At 42.6% G+C, this 24,388-nt stretch overlaps 1 protein-coding gene and 1 long non-coding RNA gene across 2 annotated transcripts in view; one reads left to right on the top strand and one right to left on the bottom strand.

The window, feature by feature from the left end:
- Positions 1–11,055: 11,055 nt before the first annotated feature.
- On the bottom strand, positions 11,056–19,997 carry LOC140739467 (uncharacterized). The gene is made up of 4 exons (XR_012101649.1): positions 19,820–19,997; positions 15,369–15,420; positions 11,902–12,228; positions 11,056–11,514 (listed from the first exon to the last, which is right to left on the bottom strand). It is a non-coding gene; the product is annotated as an uncharacterized lncRNA (long non-coding RNA).
- LOC140739466 (E3 ubiquitin-protein ligase NEURL3-like) overlaps positions 19,739–24,388 on the top strand; it is a 23,678-nt gene continuing 19,028 nt past the window's right edge. The window contains exon 1 of the mRNA XM_073067790.1: positions 19,739–20,016. Coding sequence (XP_072923891.1) covers positions 19,983–20,016 — 34 coding nt within the window. The 5' untranslated portion in view covers positions 19,739–19,982. The remainder of the gene's footprint in view (positions 20,017–24,388) is intronic.

Below are 24,388 nucleotides of genomic sequence, written 5' to 3'. Positions count from 1 at the left end.
TTTGTGAGGCTCACTATGCAGAACATTGCTGTACTTCCTTGGTCTCAGAAAGCATAAGTAACCACTGTCTTGTTACCCTTCTTAGACTTCACTTGTACTGGAACTATGGGAAGTTTACAATTATGATCACCATTCCCTGTAAGGTTATTAGATACCAGGACACTACTCACTGCTGTGTCTGATTCTTTCACAGCTTGTTTTGATTCTGCACCCTTTTCATTAGAGTGAATATGAAGTATGCTGGGATGTTTGTCACTGCATATCTTGCATGAAAGACACTTCCTGCGATCCTTGCTGATGTGTCCTGTACACAAACACCCAAAGCAGACACCATTTTCTTTAAGGAAAGCACTCCAGCTAAAGGCACGAGTCCAATGCATGCTCACCCTCGCAGGACAGACAATCCTCTTTGGCTGATGAGACCATTTCCCTTCCAGGTTCAGTTTTAGCTTTACTTTTTACAGTGGCCACAGTAGTGACAAAGACAGACAGACAGACATACTTTGTTGATCCCGAGGGAAATTGGGTACTTCCCAAAGGAAGCTACTTTAGAATGATATTGTGACTTAGTTCAGCTTATTGCAGGTGAGGTAGCTTCCTGTAGGTAGACAGAATTTTCTGTTCCATGCTAAAGTACTCCTCTATTAAAGCCTGGGCTCTTGGATATCCTTTCTTAGGGTCAACATGCTGGCAACTTCTGGCAAGTTCTCTAGGGTGACCCCTAATGTACAGTTCAAGGAAATAGAGGCAGTTTCTATAGCTGTCAGTCTTGCCTTCAACACTACTTTCAAAAGCCCTCAAGAATGCATAATACTGCAATGAATTGCCATCGAGCATTTGAATTTTAGGTAAAGATGAAATATGTTGCTTTTGTATCACTTAGGTTGTTATTTCATTTTGCTTCCTCATAATATTCTGATTATAGTCTGAAACAAGAGTGCTTCCATGCTGTAAGTAAATGTCCCTGTTAACCCTTTGAGCTCTTCGATACCACATAGGTTCAGAGTGTCTCAATAGTGCAGGCTGAGAGTAAACACCCTGAACTATCTCTTGGGGGTCATGTTCATGTTTCACAGGCACTTGAGGAACAAATGGGTCAACATTGATATTGGGTGCTTTGGTTTTCTTCTGTGCCTTTTCAATATAGGAACTCACACCATTGGACTGGTGCACTTTTACCACTCCACACACTTGAAGTACTTTGCACATTAACTTTGACCACCTTTGTGGCAATTTCTTCCTGCAACTTAAGCTGCTCTTTCCTTTTCTATAGCTGTTCCTCTTGCTCTTCCAGGACATGTTTGTCCTTCAATAATTGTTGCTGCGTGATTAATGTGGGTAAATCAGCCTCTATTTTAATCTGTGCAGAGGAGGTATTAGATACAGAAGATTCTCTGCCTGCAGTTAGAGCACTGACTTTTGACACACTCGGATCTAGGTCATCTTGTAGGTCCTCTGCAATATGCGTAGTAAAAAATGCATTGGAATTTGAGAAACATTGTTTGGTAGAAAGTGAGATATGTATTCACTTGTTGCAGCAATATGACCTTCAAGGAACATGGTTGGGTCAACCAATGTTTCATATCCTCCATGAGTGTACTGCACTAGAAATCAAAGTTTGCAAAACCGCTGGTTCTGTTTTCTTTCTGTTCAACCTTGGGAAGTGATGAGATCAATCTGAGATGCTGCTTCACAGAGACTAGTCAAGTCCTTAAGAGAAGATCGCACTTGTGATGCTTTTTCCTATTTCCCAAAAGATCCTTAATTGATGGTATTGAACCTTTAATTTTGTTCACGTTTGTTTTATATACCTTTTGAAGACTTTCAATTCTACCTGTTAAAGCTTTCAAAATATGTTTAATTTCTCTTTTGCAAACCCAACTGCAGGGTCATTGGTGCCAGTTCTGTGCTTCATACACTCATGTTGTGTGGCTTGCAATTAACTCTTTATTCGCCACTGCACCGCCGATTATTGATTAAATATTAAAACAAACTGTCCGTGCGACCAGAGGGCTTAAACCATACGGAACAGACAACCTTCAATTCATATGTCAGCAACCAGAATATTTCAGCACTTCAATAAAACAAAACGATGTGCCCTCAGGCAAACACCACAGAACCCCTTATGGACGAGCAGCACTGACCATTCAAAACTACGTTCAAGCCACAAATCCACAAAAGGTCTTCACTTCCAGCCAGTTGCTTGCTCTGGCTTCTCAGTGTTGCGATTGCAATTTCACCAGTGGGCCTGAGGCAAGCCTTTGCCGTAGACTGGTGTTTGTTTGGTATAATTTTCTTTTGTTGACAAAACGTAGTGATTACTTTAAAAGAAATCAAAAGCCTCTCAGAGATTTGAGGCAGGAGATCTACACTATATGACGCGCTTCCAGAATAATGAAGTGCCAAGATCGAGAAAAGTACTTTCAATCCTTTATTACGAAACCAGCAAAGATGAATGATCGTGTAGCGATTTTAAAAAACTAGCGAAAGTAAATTAGCGATATAGCGATTTCAGCATTCAAGCCAGCGTAACTAAACATTCTAATTTGCTGTACCAGAATTAGCAGTCTATATGTACTTAAGCAATTCAACAGCATCCCAATTAGTGTAACTAAGGAGTTGAATGAAATTGGTATAGCTAGTGAAAATGTATCACCCCTTATGGCTTACCCCCTTTCAACTAAACTAGACATGAATATGTAACTGTACTCAGTTGTTCTACCACGCCCCAGCACACGTGACAGCTTACCATAATAAACACACCACAAAATACAATGCCGACAGGAAATAGGTACATAGCTCCAACGGACAGAGAATAGATATGCGGCTACTACATTAATTTAAAAAATTGGTAGCTTGTGCAAGTTGCAACACCAATACAGTCATCAATGTAAAGGAGAAGGTTTGGAGCAGGGACTGCTTCATGTAGCTAACAAACAGTCAAAGCTGGGGTCTACTGAGGCCCCGTGGCTACACGTTTGATTTGTAGAAAGTGACTGGAGTCAAAGGGGAAGTTGTTTAAGGACAAATTCAAGGTGGTTGAGAGTGTTGGTGGAGAGGAACTGTTCGGATCTTTCCCATAGAAAGGAGAGAGATTCTGCTTCTTTCTACAACAAAGATGGCGGTGTATAAAGGGTGGGCACAGTAGGGGTAGTGGTATCGGAATTTATCCAAAAGGTGAAGAGCTTGAGGTGGCAAGGGACTGGACGAGGGAAGACAAGATGGAATATGGGGAGGTATGAGGAGATTTGTTCAGTGGGGTAAGAGAAGGCAGACACAGGCCATACCTGCCTGTTGACCTTGGGTAAAAGAATGAAGAAGTAGGGGGCTAAAACATTTTCAGGTTAGAGGTAGCGGAGGAGAGATCCGATGTAATGAAATCCGTGACAGTGCAGGAGATGATATAGTTTGTCATCGGGGTCATCACCCAGGGTCTGATACACCAGAGAGCTGTTGTCTGGCCCCTGCAAAGTAGAGGTCAGTCTGGTAGACGACAAAGGCACTACCTTTGTAGGTTTGATGACCAGATTGCAATTTGTGCGAATTGAATGGAGAGCTGAGGTTTGGAGTGGTGGAGCAGAGTGGGAGGAGCAGTGAGGGCTCCTTGCCAAAGAAATAACCAAGGAAGCAGAGAGTATTAAGACAAGCTGTATGTCACGGTGCGCCTGCAACCTGATGAGGTGTTGGTGCACAGGTACAAGAGTGAAGCCTTTGATGAGGATTGACTGCTCAGCAACAAAGAAGGGATGGTTGGGCCTGAAGAAGAGGCTGATGCTGAGGAGTCAGCAGAGGTTCAAGCTGGAGCAAGGATTGGGGTCAGAAGAAGCAGTTGAGGGTAATAGGAGGGGAAGCAGCAGGTAGTGTGGGACTGGGTGGGATACAAGATCAGAATGTGGGGAGCTGTGGTGAGAACAGAGGTTGGAAGGAAGTTGGAGTGCTGGGAACTTGGAGCTGGTTGGGAGCGTGAGGTGGTCCTGACATCTTTGGAACAGCAAGGAAGTCTGGGAGGATCTTCAGCTGCCTGGAGACAGGCACGTTGCCCACTCTTCATGAAGGTCAGGAATTGAATTGCCCTTGTTATTTACATCCTTCAAATACATGAGGAGGTAAATATCTTTACGTTACGTCTCCGTCTAAATGTGCAATTACAGTAATTTATAATAAACATTACGTACAACAGGATAGTCAATATAACATAGAAATACAGTTGTGTCAGCATGAATTAAGCAGTCTGATGGCCTGGTGGAAGAAGTTATCCCGGAACCTGTTGGCCCTGGCTTTTATGGTGCGGTACCGTAGAATAGAACACGGAGATCTGCTGATTGAAGGAATTGTTCTGGCAAAGGACAGATAAGAATTATAGACCACTGGGCATTTTGGAAAGTGAAACCCAGAGCTATATGAAAGAAATAGAAAGGGCCAGAGGTAACAACGTATGGTAGAACATAGGACACAGGGAAAGTTGCTAGGAGTACTGGTGAAGGAATACATGCACCTGAGATCCTGGCTTGGTCAAACTGGAAGGCCTGGAAAAAGTGCTGGAGGCCACATTGGGCGAGATGTTGGTAAAGGCAGGTACATGGCTCAGGAAGGATACGTGGCTGTGGGTGTGAGTCTTGGTAAGAATGCATTTGCAAACCCAGAAAACAGTAGGAACCATAGATGGGAAACAGTGAGACAGAGCCTTGCAGAACTTCAGTTGGAGAGACAAGAAAAACCTCTTCAAAGTTGGCATAAACTAAAGAGACTTTGCAGTGGAGTCGTACAATGGAGACAGAAGAGACTGTATGAGAATGAGAACTGATTGAGACATTTCATTCAAGAAAGGTGCTTAAGGCTGACTGCCAATATACATGGAGTGAAGCGAAGACGATTTGATCAGAGAACCTGAAATGTACACTCCGTGGCCACTTAACCACACCTGAACACCTCATTAGAATTTGAACCAGGTTTAATATCAGCAGCATATGTCATGAAATTTGGTAATTTAGTGACATCAGTACGATGCAATACATGACAATATAGGGTAAATCAATTACAGTAAGTATATATATGTGTATTAAATAGTTAAATTAAAAATAGTGCTAAACAGAAATAGTAACAGTGAGGTAGTATTCATGGGTTCAATGTCCATTTAGGAATCGGGTGGCAGAGGAGAAGAAGCTACTTCTAAATCGCTGATTGTGTGCCTTCAGGATTCTGTACCTCCTTCCTGATGGTAACTGAGAAGAGGGCATGTCCTGGTTTTTAGGGGTCCGTAATGATGGATGCTGCCTTTCTGAGGCACCATTCCTTGGATACTATGGAAGCTTGTTCCCAAGATGGAGCTGTTGAATTCTACAACTTTCTGTAGCTTCTTTCAATCCTGTGCAGTAGCCCTCCCATACCAGACGGTGATGCAGCCTGTCAGAATGCTCTCTATGGTGCATAACTAATACTAGTACATTAAATGAACTATATAGCATGGAGCAGGTGATGTGTTACTGCTGCGAGATGTGGGAACCGGTAGACCCCATTGAGGGACACGGTGACTACATTTGCAGCAAGTGTTTGTTGCTCGAGGAACTCCGGCTTCATATTGATGAGCTGCAGTCCGAGCTTCAGACACTGCGACACATCAGGGAGGGGGAGTGTTACCTGGACTCTGTGTACCAGGAGATAGCCACACCTAATAGATTGACTAATGTAGATTGCAGTCAAGCACAGGATGGTGTGGCTATGAGTGAGGCAAGTAGGGGAATCCAGGAGGTAGGGCTGGAGGAGATGCAGGCCTTGCTCTTGTCCAACAGATTCGAGGCTTTAACTCCCTGTGAGGGCAGGAGCGGGGACTGTGGGGAGGATGAGCAACCTGCCCATAGCACCGTGGAGTGGGGGGCCATTCCAGAGGGGGGAGTCAATAGAAATGTTGTAGTAATAGGGGACAGTATCGTCAGGGGGATAGATAGGGTTCTCTGCAACTGAGAGCGAGAGTCCCAAAGGCTATGTTGCCTGCCTGGTGCCAGGGTTAAGGACATCTCTTCTGGGCTGGAGAGAAACTTGCAGTGGGAGGGGGAGGATCCAGTTGTCTTAGTACACGTCGGTACTAATGACATAGATAGGACAAGGAAGAAGGTTCTGTTACAGGAATATGAGCAGCTAGGGGTCAAATTAAAAAACAGAACCTCAAGGGTAATAATCTCTGGATTATTACCTGAGCCACGAGCAAATTTGGCTAGGTTAAATAAAATTAGGGAGTTATGCGTGGCTCAAAGACTGGTGTGGGAGAAGTGGGTTTTGCTTCTTGGGACACTGGCACCAGTACTGGGACAGGAGAGAACTGTTCCGGAGGGACGGGCTTCACCTGAACCGGGCTGGGGTTAGTGTCCTGGCGAATCATATAACTAGGGCTGCAGAGAGGTCTTTAAACTAACTAGTGGGGGGGAGGATTCTAGAGAGCAAATAATTGAAAAGACAATGGAGAAGGTAATGGATGTAGGTAAAAGTGGAGGAATAAAAAGACAGAGTGTGTCAGGAGGGGAAAGAATGTATGGAGATAAGCGTAAAGTTGTACAAAAGGAAAAGGTAGGAAATAAGTGTCAAACATATTTGAAAGTCCTTTATTTGAATGCACGTAGTATTAGGAATAAAATTGATGAGTTGACGGTACAAATAATTACGTATGGTTATGATATTGTGGCAATTACGGAAACATGGCTGCAGGGTGACCAGGACTGGGAATTAAACATACAAGGGTATTCGACAATTAGGAGAGACAGGCAAGAAGGAAAAGGAGGTGGGGTGGCTATGTTAATAAAGCAAGAAATCACGGCAATAAAGCGAAATGATATTGGCTCAAAGGATCAGGATAACGAAACAATTTAGGTAGAAATAAGAAATAGTAAAGGGAAAAAAGCAGTGGTGGGAGTAGTCTATAGACCTCCAAACAGCTGTAATTCAGTTGGTCGGAGCATAAATCAGAAAATAGTTGGGGCTTGTAATAAGGGAACAGCTATAATTATGGGGGATTTTAATTTTCATATTGACTGGACTAATCAAGTCGGACACGGCAGCCTTGAAGAAGAGTTTATTGAGTGTATTCGGGATGGGTTCCTTGAACAATACGTTACTGAGCCGACAAGGGGGCAAGCAGTCTTAGATCTGGTCCTGTGTAATGAGACAGGACTAATAAAAAATGTCCTAGTAAAGGATCTCCTTGGAATGAGTGACCATAACATGGTCGAATTCCATATTCAATTAGAGGATGAGAGGGTTGGATCTCAAACAAGCGTACTGAGCTTAAATAAAGGAGACTATGATGGTATGAGAGCGGAATTGCTTAAGATGGATTGGGAAAATAGATTAAAGGGTAGGTTGGTACTTGATCAGTGGTGTATATTTAAGGAGTTATTTTACAACTATCAAGAAAAATATATTCCACTGAAGAAAAAAGGGTGTAAAAGAAAAAATAGTTATCCGTGGCTAAGTAAAGAAATAAAGCAAAGTATACGACTAAAAAGAAAGTTATATAAGGTAGCTAAATCTAGTGGGAAGATTGAAGATCGAGAAGCTGTTAAAGGTCAGCAGCAAATAACAAAAAGATTGATTAAGAAGGGGAAGATAGATTATGAAAGTAAATTGGTGAAAAACATAAAAGCAGATAGTAAGAGTTTTTATAGTTACATAAAAAGAAAAAGGGTGGCTAAAGTAAATGTTGGTCCCCTAGAAGATGAGACCGGGAAATTAATGGTAGGGGACATGGAGATGGCGGAAACGCTGAACAAATATTTTATATCAGTTTTTACAGTAGAGGACACTCAAAATATCCCAACACTGGATAAACAGGGGGCTCTAGGGGGAGAGAAGCTAACTACGATTCAAATCACCAAGGAAATGGTACTTGATAAATTAATGGGACTGAAGGTGGATAAATCCCCTGAACCGGATGGCTTGCATCCTAGGGTCTTAAGGGAGGTGGCGGTCAGGATTGTGGATGCATTAGTGATAATTTTTCAAAACTCGCTGGACTCGGCAATGGTCCTGGCAGATTGGAAAAATGCTAATGTAACTCCTTTATTTAAAAAGGGCAATAGACAGAAGGCTGGGAATTATAGGCCAGTTAGCCTAACATCTGTGGTTGGCAAAATGTTGGAATCGATAATTAAGGAAACAGTAACAGGGCATTTGGATAAACATAGCTTAATAGGACAAAGTCAGCATGGCTTTACAAAAGGGAAGTCATGTTTGACAAATTTGTTGGAGTTCTTTGAGGACATAACATATAGGGTAGATAAAGGGGAACCAGTGGATGTGGTGTATTTGGACTTCCAAAAGGCATTTGACAAGGTGCCACACCAAAGATTATTACTTAAAGTAAAAAATCATGGGATTGGGGATAATATTCTGGCATGGGTGGAGGATTGGCTTTCTAACAGAAAACAGAGAGTTGGGATAAATAGTTTATTCTCAGACTGGCAGTTGGTGACTAGTGGTGTTCCGCAGGGGTCGGTGTTGGGACCCCAACTCTTTACAATCTATATTAATGACTTGGAGAAAGGGACTAAGTGCAACGTATCGAAGTTTGCTGATGACACAAAGATGGGAGGGAGTGTAATGAGTGCGGAGGACATTGAAACCCTGCAGGGGGACATAGATAGGCTGAGTGATTGGGCAGACATTTGGCAGATGAAATATAATACTGACAAGTGTGAGGTCTTGTACTTTGGCAGGAAAAATAATAGAGCAAGTTATTATCTAAATGGAGAGAAACTGGAAAGTGCTTCTGTGCAAAGGGATCTGGGGGTCCTGGTGCAGGAAACACAAAAAGTTAGTATGCAAGTGCAGCAGGTGGTCAAGAAGGCCAATGGAATGCTGGCTTTTATTGCTAGGGGGATGGAGTATAAGAACAGGGAGGTCTTACTGCAGTTGTACCGGGTATTGGTGAGACCACACCTGGAGTACTGCGTGCAGTTCTGGTGTCCATATTTAAGAAAGGACATACTGGCTCTCGAGGCAGTGCAGAGAAGGTTCACTAGGTTAATTCCGGGGATGGGTGGGTTGATGTATGATGAGAGGTTGAGTAGATTGGGACTCTACTCATTGGAGTTCTGAAGAATGAGAGGCGATCTTATTGAAACATATAAGATTGTGAAGGGGCTTGATCGGGTGGATGCGGGGAGAATGTTCCCAATGATGGGTGAAACTAGGACTAGGGGGCATAATCTTAAAATAAGGGGATGCCGTTCCAGGACTGAGATGCGGAGAAATTTCTTCACTCAGAGGGTAGTGGGGCTGTGGAATTTACTGCCCCAGAGAGCTGTGGAAGCTACTACATTCAATAAATTCAAAACGGAGATAGACATTTTCCTGGATAAAAATGGCATTAGGGGATACGGTGAGCAAGCAGGTAAGTGGACATGAGGCTAGGTTTAGATCAGCCATGTGATCTCCTGGACCAGTTTTTGACAGCCTGGATGGGTCGGAGAGGAATTTTCCAGATTTTTTCTCCTCAATTGGCAACTCGGTTTTTTTCCCCCGGGTGATCACATGGGTTTGGGCGGGATGAATAATAAAATAAAATGGGCGGCATGGTGCTCTGTTGGTTGGCACTGTTGCCTTGTGGGATTCGGTGAAAACTAGAGTTAAGATTGGATCAGCCATGATCTTGTTGAATGGCGGAGCAGGCTTGAGGGGCCGACTGGCCTACTCCTGCTCCTATCTCTTATGTTCTTATGTATCTGTAGAAGTTTTTGAGTGTCTTAGGTGACAAACCAAATCTCCTCAAACTCCCAATGTAATATAGCTGCTGTCTTGCCTTCTTTATAGCTGCATCAATCTGTTGGGACAAGATTAGATCCTCAGAAATCTTGACACCCTGGAACATGGAATTGCTCACTCTCTCCACTTCTGATCCCTATAAGATCAGTTTGTGATCCATCATCCTACCTTTTCTGAAATCCACATTCAGCTCTTCAGTCTTACTGACGTTGATTGCCAGGTTGTTGCTGCAACACCTCTCAACTAGCTGGTATTTCTCACTCCTGAACGCCCTCCCGTCTCCACCTGAGATTCTGCCACAATTTTTTTTTATCATCAACAAATTTATAGATGGCAGTTGAGCGATACATAGCCACACAGTCATGAGTATAGAGAGAGTAGAGCAGTGGGTTAAGCACACATTCCTGAGATGCGCCAGTGTTAATCGTCAGCATGGAGGACTTATTAATGCCAATCCACACAGATTGTGATCTCCTGGTTAGGAATTCAAGGATCCAATTGCAAAAGGAGGTACAGAAACCCAGATTCCGTAGCTTGTCAATCAGGACTGTAGAAATGATGGTGTTAAATGCTGAGCTACAGTTGATGAACAGCATCCTGACGAAGGTATTGTCCAAGTGATCTAAGGCCGCGTGAGAGCCATTGAGATTGCATCTGCCATAGATCTCTTGTAGCAATAGCAAAGTTGCATTGGGCCCAGGCCCTTGCTGAGGCAGGAGTTGATTCTAGCCATAACCAACCTCTCAAAGCATTTCATCAGTATGGATGTGGATGCTACTGGACGATGGTCATTAGGGCAGCTCACACTACTCTTCTTGGCACTGGTATAACTATTGCCCTTTTGAAGCAGGTGGGAACTCATGACCATAGCAGCAAGAGGTTTAAAGTGTCCTTGAATGCATCCACCAGTTGGTTGGCACATATTAATGCAAATATCTAATCATCCAATCACCTGGTAGCAAATCAATGCATATATGCATGTAGACGTGGTCAAGGTGTTCAATTGTTGTTCAGACCAAACATCAGAATGGCTAAGTAATGTGATCGAAGTGACTTTGACCATGGAATGATTATTGGTGCCAGATGGGGTGGTTTGAGTATCTCAGAAATGGCTGATCTCCTGGGATTTTCTTGCACAACAGTCTAGAATTTACAGAGAATGATGCAAAAAAAAAACCCAAAAATAAAACATCTAGTAAGCGATAACTTTGTGGGTGAAAATACTTTGTTAATGAGCGAGGTCAGAGCTTGTTCAGGATCAGAATCAAGTTTAATATCACTGGTATATATTGTGAAATGTGTTGTTTTGCAGCTGCAGTACATTGCAATACATAATAATAAAAAAACAAATTACAATATGAAATATGTAGCATATGTGTAATATATGAAACCCCGCTGGTTTCCTTGGCTGCGTAAGTCTAGGGAAGATATACTCTGGTCCCATCAAACCCGTGAGTTTGAGATAACTCTCCCACTCCAAACCCCGGCTTGTGTGGATGCTGTGTAATTTGCCCTGTTACAACTCAGTGCCAAGAAATAGCAGACAGCACACTGCATACGATTAAAGGAATTACATTTTTGAGTCTTGTCTTAACTAAAGGGTTAGTAAAGAAAAAAAACATAGGGGGCCCATTATAATTAAACAGTCGGAGTTCAATTCACTGATCCTCAATCAATCTTGGCGTCTGGCTCCATCAAATCACGATCTCCCCACCGGGTCTTGTCCTACGACTGGTTCTCTCCAGCATCTTCTCTCTTCATCTCAAAGGTTTCAAAGGTACATTTAAAGTTAGATAAATGTATACAATATTCATCCTGAAATTCTTTTTCTTTGCAACCATCCACGAAAACAGAGGAGTGCCCCAAAGAATAAATGACTGGTAAAAGTTAGAACCCCAAAGTCCCCCCAGCTCCCCCTCCCACACGTAAGCAGCAGCAATGCAACAACCCCCCCCACCAGCAAAAAAAGCATCAGCGCCCGAGTACTCAAGCGTGCAGCAGAACATCAATTAAAACACAGATTTGCAGTACTCCAATGATTACTCAATCACCCAGTATTTGACTTACCACAGGCTCTCTCTTTCTCTCTCTCTAAAATGGGAAAAAGAGGTGTCCCTGTTTCACAGGGAGACATAATAAACAACTCACTGATTTATGGTGTTAAAAGTCCGTTGCCTCGCCTTTTCTGAGCTCTGTGCCCAAAGAACTCGGGTCTCTGGGCACACAGCCAGCAGTCAGCTCACTGCTTTCGACCTTCCGTCTCACGCGACACACTGAATTCCTGCAGTTGCAGCGACTTCGAGTCCGCCCACCTCCAGAGCCATGAGATCCCAGAACTCTGAAGAAGACTAATCTCCTAGGCCGTATCCTTGGCATATCGAATAACAGCCAGTCGTAAAACCCTGAGAGCAGGTCCCATTCTCACAAAGAACTGAAGTCAGCGTGTAACTCCAGGTCAGGGTCTTCAAAAGAACCCTGAAAGGGAAGAAGAGAGATATTAAAGATTGAAAAAGAACTTTTTCCGAAAATGTAAGCAAAGGAGTCGCCATTAGGCGCTGTTGTCTCTCCTAAACTCCTCTCTCGCTGATCAAAAGACCCAGCTCACATTCCAAAGCTCTCATTATCTCTAACCATAACCCAAACATTGCTTCTGCAGAAAGACCATTACATTAGCAGTGAATCCTTTCCCAGGTTGTGTTACATATATATATTGAGTTACACACACATAGTGGATTCTGGTTAATTGAGACTCATTGAAACCAGTACATTTTTTGCCCATTTAAGCTGCTGGCCCAATTAGCCAGTTTCATGGAAATAGTTAAAAAGGTATAAAAAAAAGACAAACCAGTGTTTAACTGAGAAACAAATTAAGCATTTAAATGAAAAACAGAACAAATTAGAACATTGGTAATACCACTGCCATACTATAAAACTGTGTATTAGTTCTTAATAGTTTTTGATGGAGCAAATCATCCAGTGTACACTGTTGTGTTCTTTTGATTTACTGTAAGTTAACAAAATCAACACAGACACCTAATGCAGATAATGAATTGCATTCCTACATTAAGTCAAAATTTAAAAAAATTTATCAAAACTCACTGCTTTTTGAATTTGGCGTCCGTCAGCCCAAATTGATAGCATTATACAGGGACTCATAACTGACGCTATTTAAAAACTGTTCACTCTGTAGTGTCTAATGGCCACACAAGTGCAGAAACTGCTCAGCAACAGTCCCTTGTCCCAATATGTTTTAACAATGTGGTTTTGTGCAGGTCTTGTAGCTTTAGTTTTTGGTCTTGTTTTGTCTGGTGGAATTGGAGCTCCTTTCCGGGGAACGCGCTAAGTTGGTAGCGCAATATTAATACGCAGCAGCCTCTCCGGACTCTGGATTGGGGATTGCCAAACGTTATGTGGATTTTCTGGTGTAGTCCGTTTTGTCATATGCTTTTGTGATATCATTCTGGAGGAACGTTGTCTCATTTTTTAACTCCATTGCATTTCTAAATGACAATAAACTGAATCTGAATAGTGTTCCAAATAAGTGAAGGGAATCCCGGCTATTTTCTTGATTAGTTTTTGTTCTTTAAGAGTTGTTCCAAATGAGCAGCTGCCCCAATTAACCGATGGCCCAATTAAGTGGAATCTCTGTATGTATGTATGCATGTGTATAAGTTAAATAAGCCATGCAAGAAAAGAAAAACTAGTGAGGTAGTATACATGGTTCATTGTCCATTCAGAACTCTGATGGTGGGGGGGAAGAAGCTGTTTCTAAAACGTTGAGTATGTGTCTTCAACTCCTGTACCTCTTCCCTGATGGTAGCAATGAGAAGAGAACATGTCCAGGGTGATGTGGGTCCTTAATGATGGATGCTGCCTTTTGAAGATGTCCTTGATGCTGGAGAGCTTAGAGCCCATGGCTGAGCGGGCTGAGTTTGCAACTTTCTGCTGCTTTTTCTGATCCTGTGCAGTGGCCCCTCCATGCCAGAGATGCTGATGTAACCAGTTAAAACGCTCTCCATGGTATATCTGTAGAAATTCGTGAATGTATTTGGAGACATACCAAGTCTCCTCAAACTGCTAACGAAATATAGCCACTGCTGTACCTTCTTTGTAATTACATCAATATGTTGGGCCCAAGATAGGTCCTCAGAGTGTTGATTCCCTGGAACTTGGAACTGCTCACCCTTTCCACTGCTGATCCCTCAAGGAGGACTAGTTTGTGTTCCACACACTTCCCCTTCCTGAAGTCCACAATCAATTCCTTGTTTTTACTGATGTTGAGTGGAAGGTTATTGTTGTGACACCACTCAACCAGCTGATCTTTCTAACTCCTGTATTCCTTCTCATCACCTTTTGAAATTCTGACAAAATAGTTGTGTTATCAGCAAATTTATAGATGGCATTTGAGCTGTGCCTAGCCACACAGTTGTGGGTGTAGAAAGAGCAGAGCAATGGGCTGAGCATGCATCTTTGAGGTACGCCAGCGTTGTCAGCAAGGAGAAAATGTTATTTCCGATCTGCGCTGTGATCTCCCAATGAGGAAGTCAAGGATCCAGTTGAAGAGGAAGGTACAGAGGTCCAGCTTGTTCCTGTCAGCTGACAGGAAGGTGGCAGTAACTCAAGTAACCATCCTTTACAACAGAGATGTGCAGAAGAGCATCTTCCAATGCACAACACTTTGAATCTTGAAGTGGATGGGCTACAGTGGCAAAAGACTATGAACGGTCAAGGCTACTTTAATAGGTTCAGGGGGTACCTACTAAACTGCCCATTGAGTGTATAATGGCAGCAATCAAGTTCAGATGAATCCTGGATTTAGCTGGATAGTCCAGTTTAAGAGTGTGGGAGAAGGGACAGGTCAGAGGAAAGGAGGAAGGGAAGATCATTTATTTCTGCTTACTCTTGTGTCACTGGACCAGAAGACTATTGGAACTGCACCTTTCTGCATGACTGGACCGGAGATAGAAAAGGGTGTGCACAACTAAGATTTGTATAAAATCTCTATGTAGCTTAGTTACATGAAATACTTATGTTTGAGTTCTGGTAGGCACTGTAAAGTCTCAGTCCATTAAACAGAACAGGTCATCTCTGGGTAACAAACAGGTAGCATTTTTACAAATGCTCCTAAGTGGATTTTGTCCATAAGTCAGAAAATATGCAAAAATTACCCCAAAGTCACATCTGCACATAATTGTAATGAATAGCATCAAAAGTCTATATGACTGATAAGAAAGAAGAACTACCAAAAGTGGAGAGAGTGGAAACTAGTTCTGTGGTTCATTAAATGAACACATGAAAGCACTTAGGACCTTGGAATTTAATAATGTTATGGAAATTCATTTGTATGTATGGGTATCTGTAGCTTAGAAGGATCAAAGTTCATCATGGTTCTTGGGTTTTCCAGTCTTGACAAAGATCTCAATCTTCTCATGACCAGAGTCAGTCCTAAACAGACTATTTCTTTCCTAACATTGTGCAATTACTTAGCTGCAGTTTACTGTTATGCTTACAGTACAGTGTCTCCTCAGCACATCTTCAAGGATTCAGAAACTTTCCTAGTCTATAGCGGTTGAAATTGAATCATCATCTTCATTGCATTGCGAGTGCTGGCTTACCTTTCACGTCTTGTCCATAGCAGTCTAAAATATTTTTGGTTATGACTTCACTCTGTAAAATGGCAGAATATGAACAAAGTTTTGCTTTTTTAATGGTTTTGGATTTCGTTATTATTTTATTGTGTGTATGTGTGCCTACAAATTCCAATTCAATCAAGAATCCTATTTATCAGTTAAGCATACAGAGTCTGTGATGGGATCAAAGGGAATTGTTCATTGTCAAGACAAAGTGGATAGTCTGGTTTGGGCATCACAACAGCAGATGTCACCTAATCACTGTGTGCAGCTTTAATCAACTCTGCCTCGACTTGAGACTCCAACTAGACTTAGGCATGGAGTGAATTAGCTTAATGTGCATTTGGGCTTCATGTAGTAATGCACCCTTGATCATACATGCATTTTACTCCTGAAACTTTATCTAAGTATGACTTGAAAGTCCAATTTTAGCTCTTGAACCGAGTCAAAAAGCAAACCTTGTCCTTGTTCTATTTGGGAAGAAGAGTAATGACAGCATACGAGTAGGAAATGGGAAGGATGCAGCCGTCTGCTCTGTGAACAGTCGTTTGAGAGAAAAGCAAGACATATTAGGAGCACTAGTGTGAAAGGTGGCAGCAACAGAACAAATGAGACACAGAAAGAGGGAGAATGGAATGGAGTCCTTGCAGGAAAGCGGTTAGGAGGAGCAGCAGTTCAGGGGTACAGATCATATTTTCCAGCTGATCGACAGTGGAGCAACTAGACTCCTCGTGAGCCACTGCAATTGCAGTACATACATGAATAGATTTTAAAGGAATAATTGATCAGTTGCCAGAAATGTGACTTTTCTATAAATAAAAGGTATTTCATGGAATAGTGGAGAGGAATTGGCTAAAAGATAATTTGAAGAGGACAATAATGATATGGAGACACCAGTTGCAAATAACATTCACCAGTGTTATCCCAAGTCATCATCAGCCATAACTTCTTCAGCTGTGGCCAGTTTCAAAGTTTGCTTCTCTATGCCTCCAACTCAGCATGAAGCCCCTTTTACCTCCTGTCCAAGATGCATAAATTGAAATGGTCTATCTGACTGACTGTTCATTTGTCAAGTGTATTCTGCTTGACCCCCTTTATCTTAGAAACATAGAAAACCTACAGCACAATACAGGCCCTTTGGCCCACAAAGCTGTGTGGAACATGTCCTTACCTTACAAATTACCTAGGGTTACTCATAGCCCTCTATTTTTCTAAGCTCCATGTACCTATGCAAAAGTCTCTTAAAAGACCCTATCGTATCCGCTTCCACCACTGTCACTGGCAGCTCATTCCACACACTCACCACTCTCTGCGCAAAGACCTTACCCCTGACATCTCCTCTGTACCTACTTCCAAGCACTTTAAAACTATGCCCTCTTGTGGCAACCATTTCAGCCCTGGGAAAAAGCCTCTGACTATCCACATGATCAATGCCTCTCATCATCTTATACACCTCTATCAGGTTACCTCTCATCCTCCATTGCTCCAAGGAGAAACGGACAAGTTCACTCAATCTATTCTCATAAGGCATGCTCCCCAATCCAGGCAACATCCTTGTAAATCTCCTCTGCACCCTTTCTATGGTTACCACATCCTTCCTGTAGTGAGGTGACCAGAACTGAGCACAGTACTGCAAGTGGGGTCTGACCAGGGTCCTATATAGCTGCAACATTACCTCTCGGCTCCTAAACTTAAACTTTAACTTAAACTTAATGTCCTAGCTGACGCTGCAAGATGCCACTATTGTTTTAGATGTCCCAGTCCAATCATTTCACTTTGGGGGTCATCTCATTCTGCCTCCATCGGGACCATCTCCTTGTTGGAATAGTGGCCTGGCCAATTCTTTCTGACTCCCTGCTACCTGGCAGAAGGTTGGCAAGCCAAATGAGCCAGGAGACAGCCCTTCAAGTGTCAATTTGTGGATATACTTCCCTCCCTTCCCCACCCTATCAGCCTACACTTATTACAGTTGTTGTCTTGATCCAGAAGCAAGTATGTAGAAGCTGAAAACGAATGATTGCGTTCAAATTTGTAGTGATAATTAAAAAGGAAACTGCCATTATCTCTAAATTGTAGCTCTCTCATTTCATTTAGTAAACTTCAGCATCTCCTTTCTGAAGGTATGAGAAACACCTGAGGAATCCCAGGGAAGTTAACTGCTTTTGTTTTCTCTGCCAAATGACATGCATATGAGAATTTAGAATAGGACTTTTACCTCAGTAATTGGAGAACGTTCAGTTGAAGATCAACTTCATGATTTAAATACATAAATTAGATTAACTTATCAGTTGACTACTTACAATTGAAATTGCTATCTTTTAGTGAAACATTTTCTGCTTTGGGATCTGAATTATATTTTCCAGTAGCTTATCCACTATATATTTTCAATTTTTCTTCAGTCTTATTCCTATCTAATCTTTAATGTCAGGTTGTCTCCAAAATTAATTCATCCCTCATTTTTCAAATTACTGTTTTGTGTTGGGAACAAATTCTCCACATTCTTTTTCATCTCACGTTCTCTCTTGACTTTTCATTGCTTTCCTGAATTCTCATATGTTCCTGTTTTCTTTGTCCCATTTACTCTGTCTTAATTCTCTCTTTCTTTCACTTCCCTCTATCAGCTGGAGTGACTGTTCACCTGAATGTTGCCTTCACATTTCTGAGGCCGGGGGCTCAGGACTCAAGAACAGATCTCACTGGGTTTTACATGGGCTTCTTTCCTCTTTTATGAACTGCAGGAATAAACTTCTTCTGCAAGAAAGCTCTCTTTCCAGCTTGTTTAAGCGAATTCCACAAAATCTCTCCAAGCTATTTCTTCCCCAGGGTAGTAAGGTTAAGGAGTTATCCAGTAATGCTTCAAGATCACTATTAATGTACTTGGCAAAGAAATAAGAGCAATATTTATGTAAAACTGGACCTAAACAGATAGTTATAGTCTGCAGGTAAAATTCCTGTGGGTCTGTGATTTATGTTTTGAGAGTCCCTTCATGTGGACCCTTCAGGGCCTCAACCCAAAACATGGACTATCCATTTCCCTCCGTGCTGTCTGACCTGTATTGTTTAGCCAACTCTTTTCAAAGTTCCAGCATCTGCTATTTCTTGTAAGAAAACAAAGACTTGTTCTTGTACAAAATCTCCCGCAACCTCAGAAGTCTCAAGTTTTATATGCATTAAAATATTTTCAGTGTGGGATGTGCTAAAATATAACAAAAGTGGAACTTTATTCTCTGTGTAAGCAAATATAATTTATTTACGAGAATAGGCAGTAATCACTTCTCAATCTCCATTCTACACGTGAATCATTAAATTATGTCTACACTTCCCACAAAGAGTAAAAGCATTTCTGTTTATTTTTTTTCTCTCTGTAAAGTACAACTAAAAGGCATGGATGGCATTTCCAAATTATGTTTCTCTGATCTCCTCTCTCTCATCACCTCCATGATTTTTTTTCCTGACCTTTGGTCTTTCCTTCAGTGGGTATTTCATCTGAGTACAGGCAATGTCCAGTGGAATCCTTCTCCATGTATGAGACTACAGCAACCTGATTTTATTCTAATCTAGCTGAAGCTGCACCACCAATGTGACCTCCTCCAGTGCCTGTACTCTGATCTCCTCTATCCCCCAGGGATTCTTCCCTCCTCTGGGTCCAAGTTGACAGCACAGCCTCAGCGTGGGACATACCCACTATTCTGCTGTAAAACAGTATTGAAAATAAAAATGCTGATGGCCAGAAATCTGAAAGAAGAACGGAAAATGCTGCAAATACTTGGCCAGCAGGGCAGCATCTGTGGACAGAGAGGTAGTTAAATTCGCAGGTTGGAGACAGCTGGCTCTGATGTTCTCAGACCTGGAATATTAACTGTTTCTTTGTCTCCATGGGTGCTACCTGGCTGACTGAATGATTTCATGATCTTTTGCTTTTAATATCATTCGGGAGGGATACCTGCGTTTTGACTTCTGGGGTGGGCTGGGGTGGGGGGGTATATTTGCAACATCTATGAGATGCCCCAGGGTTTGGGAATTTTGCAGGAAGTTCTAAGGGAGAAGCGGGGCTGTGGACGGGTTTCGAAAGGAGCATCTGAAATTCGAGCAGTTCTGGACTGAATGATGGAGTTGCAAGGTGGGAGTGGGAGATCCCCGCGGAGCAGTCTTAACCTGGCAGAGGCGCAGTGTGGTTTCCCTTAACACTGCTATCAGGAGTGGAAATGTGATTAATAGATCAAACAAAGTGCTGAGGTAACTGAAAGCCTGAGTCAGGCGGAATGGGACGGAGATCTTTAACTGGAACAACTCGTACAAGTAAGCATATTTCTTGGAGTGAAATCCGAGAGGCAAACGGGTAGGTCCGACACGGGGGGTACTGCGGAAAGTGTATTGCAGATGGTTTAACCTGCCCTAATATTCCTATTAACTGAACATAAAAACAGCAGACTTACCTGTTTGCACAACAGGCGACTGGGCCGTTTCGATTTCGGTACTCAGCTCCGCCTCTTCTTTCGCTGTGGTTAAACACTGCTGCTCTCGGAGTTCCCAGGCAGTGTGGCGGAGGGCTGCTAGGATCGATACTTTCAGAGGGGAGACGCTTCAGTATCGGACAGGATGGGTGGTAACCAGACCAAGGAAAAACCCAAAGGTAAAACGGAACGATATCTGTTAGAATGTAGGGATTGTGAATGTGAGACTGGTAATTCAAGAAAACTCGGTTAATACTGTATAAACTCCCAATCTTGACGCACTCATACAATTTTATCTCACGCTTCCCGAATGCGTTAACATAGAAACATAGAAAATAGGTGCAGGAGTAGGCCATTCGGCCCTCCGAGCCTGCACCGCCATTCAGTATGATCATGGCTGATCATCCAACTCAGAACCCTGTACCTGCTTTCTCTCCATACCCCCGATCCCTTTAGCCACAAGGGCCATATCTAACTTCCTCTTAAATATAGCCAATGAACCGGCCTCAACTGTTTCCTGTGGCAGAGAATTCCACAGATTCACCACTCTCTGTGTGAAGAAGTTTTTCCTCATCTCGGTCCTAAAAGGCTTCCCCTTTATCCTTAAACTGTGACCCCTCATTCTGAACTTCCCCAACATCGGAAACAATCTTCCTGCATCTAGACTGTCCAATCCCTTTAGAATTTTATACGTTTCAATAAGATCCCCCCTCAATCTTCTAAATTCCGGTGAGTATAAACCTAGTCGATCCAGTCTTTCTTCATATGAAAGTCCTGCCATCCCAAGGTCCTATCAAAAGCATCTAAAGAGTTTATATGTGTCGAACGACAATAATTGATATGTCTATTAATGAGTACGAAATGTATTATTAATTCGTAACAATTTGCTACTATTTATTTGATCTGGTACCAACTGAGTATATTGATACTTAATATTTACAAGGCATCAGGGGCGATTGTTGCTGCTGCACCCATCCGCTCAGGTGCCGAGGGAGGAGGAGGGAGCCTTGGGAGGGTCAGGAGGTGAGGTGTTCAGAACGGTTGGCTGGTTTTATCCTGTTCCGTGAGGATGGGAGATTCTGGACGGTGTCGCACTTATTTTGTCTTGAACCCCCCTCTGTCTTTCACTTCCCTCCATCATTTGGAGTGAAACTGCTTCTGAGTGTTGGATTCACACTGGCTCAGGATTCAAGAGCTGGTTCAGGTCAGATCTCATTGTGTTTATGCGTGCTCTTTTATGAACTGTAGTGGGAGTCTTTGCTATTCCATTTGACACTCAACTTCCTGCAGAATTCTCAATAGTCTGCCTTCAGGTAAAGCGTTAAGTTTTTCTAAGAAATCCCAAAGGCTTGAACTAAAACATCCCACTACATGTTCTTTATATCTATTTAATTCTGATGATCAGATCTGTTCAATTCAACTCGGGACTCTCAAACTGCCTCCCCCTCAATCAGTGCATTTTGGTATCATTAAGAAGAGGGACGCCTCACGTCTTAATAAGCTGGTAAGGAAGGCGGGCTCTGTCGTGGGCAAAGTACTGGAGAGTTTAACATCGGTAGCTGAGCGAAGGGCGCTGAGTAGGCTACGGTCAATTATGGAAAACTCTGAACATCCTCTACATAGCACCATCCAGAGACAGAGAAGCAGTTTCAGCGACAGGTTACTATCGATGCAATGCTCCTCAGACAGGATGAAGAGGTCAATACTCCCCAATGCCATTAGGCTTTACAATTCAACCGCCAGGACTTAAGAACTTTTTAAAAGCTATTATTAATGCTTTTTGAGATAGTGATTTAGATGCATATCATATTTTTTACTGAGTTAAGTATTGTATGTAATTAGTTTTGCTACAACAAGTGTATGGGACATTGGAAAAAAGTTGAATTTCCCCATGGGGATGAATAAAGTATCTATCTATCTATCTATCTATCTTACTGATTTTTGTTTCCGTTGCCAGCAAGGCAACCAACTTGCATAAAACTCCTGGAAAGCAAGGTAATAGTGATCTTACTCATGTCATTAGTGTTTCTTCCCGATCTTGGGATGTAACGTTCGCATTAAGGCCCTTCCTAATCGTCCTCGACTGTGAGTAATCTTCTTGAAATACTGAAATCGACTGTGGTGAAGGGACTCCACACCTACCGACGGGTTGTCCAGGGCGACCGGACACTGCGCTCCGCTACATTGTCGGTAGTGCTTATGGATGGATCAGCGTAGTGGGTGGTTGGTGGAGCTGCTGCCCCTCAGCTCCATTGACCCAGGTTCGATCCTGACCTCTGTTCTCCCTGCGATCATGTGCACTCCTACAATAGTCGCGGGGATTTCCATAAATAGGTAGATTGAGAAAATGAGGATGGTGCTGGATCCCAAGAGAGGGAATTTGTAGAATGCTTAGGGGACGGCTTTTCTTTCGGCAGCTTGGCGTTGAGCCCGCTAGAGCAAAGGCAATTCGGAATTGAGTGTTGTGGAATGAACCAAACTGGATTAGGGAGCTTAAGGTAAACAAAACCTTAGGAAGCAGTGATTATGGTGAAGGTAGAATTCACCTGGCAGTTTGAGGGGGAGAAGATAAAATCAGATATTTCAGCATTACAGTGGAGTAAAGGGTATTTCAGAGGCATGAGAAAGGAGCTGGCCGAAGTTGGTTGGAAGGGGACACTAGCAGGGATGATGGTAGAATAATAATGGCTGGAGTTTCTGCGGACAATTCGGATAGATACATCCCAAAGATGAAGGAGTATTCTAAAGGGAGGATAAGGCAACCGTGGCTGACAAGCGAAGTCAAATACACCACAAAAGCAAATGAGAGGCAGATAATACAGCAAAACTGAATGGGAATTTAGAGGATTGGGAAGCTTTTTCAAAACAATGCAAGGCAACTAAAAAGGCCATAAGGAGGGAAAAGATGTAATATGAAGGGAAGCTAGCTAATAAAATTTAAAAAAAAGCATGTGAAAAGATTTTTCAGATGTATAAAGAGTAAAAGAGAGCTGAGAGTGGATATCGGATTGTTGGAAAATGATGCTGGAGAGGTAGTAATGGGAGACAAAGTAATGGCTGATGAACTTAAGTATTTTGCATCAGTCTTCACTGTAGAAGACACTAGCAGTATGGCAGAAATTTGAGAGAGTCAGGGGGCAGAAACGAGTGTAGTTGCCTAACTTCAGTGGAGTCCATTATTAAGGATGAGGTTTCGTTGTACTTGGAGGCACATGATAAAATAGGTCAAAGTCAGCATGGTTTCCTTGCTGACTGGTGGAATTCTTTGAGGAAATAACATGCAGGATAGACAAAGGAGAGTCACTGGATGCTATTTACTTGATTTTTCAGAAGTCCTTTGACAAGGTTGCACAAATGAGGCTGCTTAACAAGATACATTCAGGTATTACAGGAAAGATATGAGCATGGATAGAAAATTGTCTGACTGGCAGGAGCCTAAGAGTGGGAGTAAAGGGAGCTGTTTCTGATTGGCTGCCGGTGACTGTGGTGTTACACAGGGGTCAGGACTGCTGCTTTTTACATTGTGTGTCAGTGATTTGGATGATGGAATTGATGGCTTTGTGGCAGAATTTTCAGATGTTACAAAGGTAGCTGGAGGAGCAGGTTGTGTTGATGAAGCAGAGAGGCTGTAGAAGGGCATGGACAGATTGGGTGAGTGGGCAAAGAAGTGAGAGATGGAATACAGTGTTGGAAGTGTACGGTCATGCTCTGTGGTAGAGGGAATAAAAACGCAGACAATCTTCTAAATGAGAGAACATTCAAAACACAGAGGTGCAAAGGGAATTGGGAGTCCTTGTGCAGGATTCCCTCATGGTTAACTAGCAGGTTGAGCTGGTGGTAAGGAGGCAAATGCAATATTAGCATTCACTTCAAGAGGACTAGAATATGACAGCAAGGATATAATGGTAAGGCTTTATAAGGCATTAGTCTGACCACACTTGGAGTACTGTTTTGTGCCCCTTTTTCCTAAGAAAAGATGTGCTAGCATTGAAGAGGGTCCAGAGGAGGGTCAAAAGAATGATTCTGGAAATGAAAAGGGTTAACCAACGAGGAGGTTTCGATGGCTCTGGGCCTGTGCATGCTGGTGTTCAGAAGAATGAGGGTGTGTCTCACTTAAATCCACAGAATATTGAGAAGTCTGGATAGAGTGGATATAGGGAGGATTTTTCCTATAGTGGGTGAGTCTAGGAGCAGAAGGCATAGCTACAGACTAGAAGAATAATATTAATTTAGAGCCGAGATGAGGAGGAAATTCTTTTGCCAGGGTTAGTGAATCTGTGGAATTCATTGCCTCAAACAGCTATTGAGGCCAAATCATCGAGTATATTTAAAGAGAAGCTTGAAAGGTTCTTGATTAGTCAGTGTGTTAAAGGTTATAGGGAGAAGGCAGGAGAATGGGATAATGAATCAGCCATGATGGAATGGTGGAGCAGACTCGATGGGCTGAATGGCTTAATCTACTCCTACGTCTTATGGTCTTATGTGGTTTTCCTTTGGGTACTCTGATTTCCATCTCCATCACAAAAACTTGGCTGGTTAATTGGATGTTAT

Source organism: Hemitrygon akajei, chromosome 15 (genome assembly GCF_048418815.1).
Source record: "Hemitrygon akajei chromosome 15, sHemAka1.3, whole genome shotgun sequence".
NCBI lineage: Eukaryota > Metazoa > Chordata > Chondrichthyes > Myliobatiformes > Dasyatidae > Hemitrygon > Hemitrygon akajei.
The sequence above is the reverse complement of the archived record's forward strand: the minus strand, read 5'-3'. Positions and strand labels throughout refer to the sequence as shown.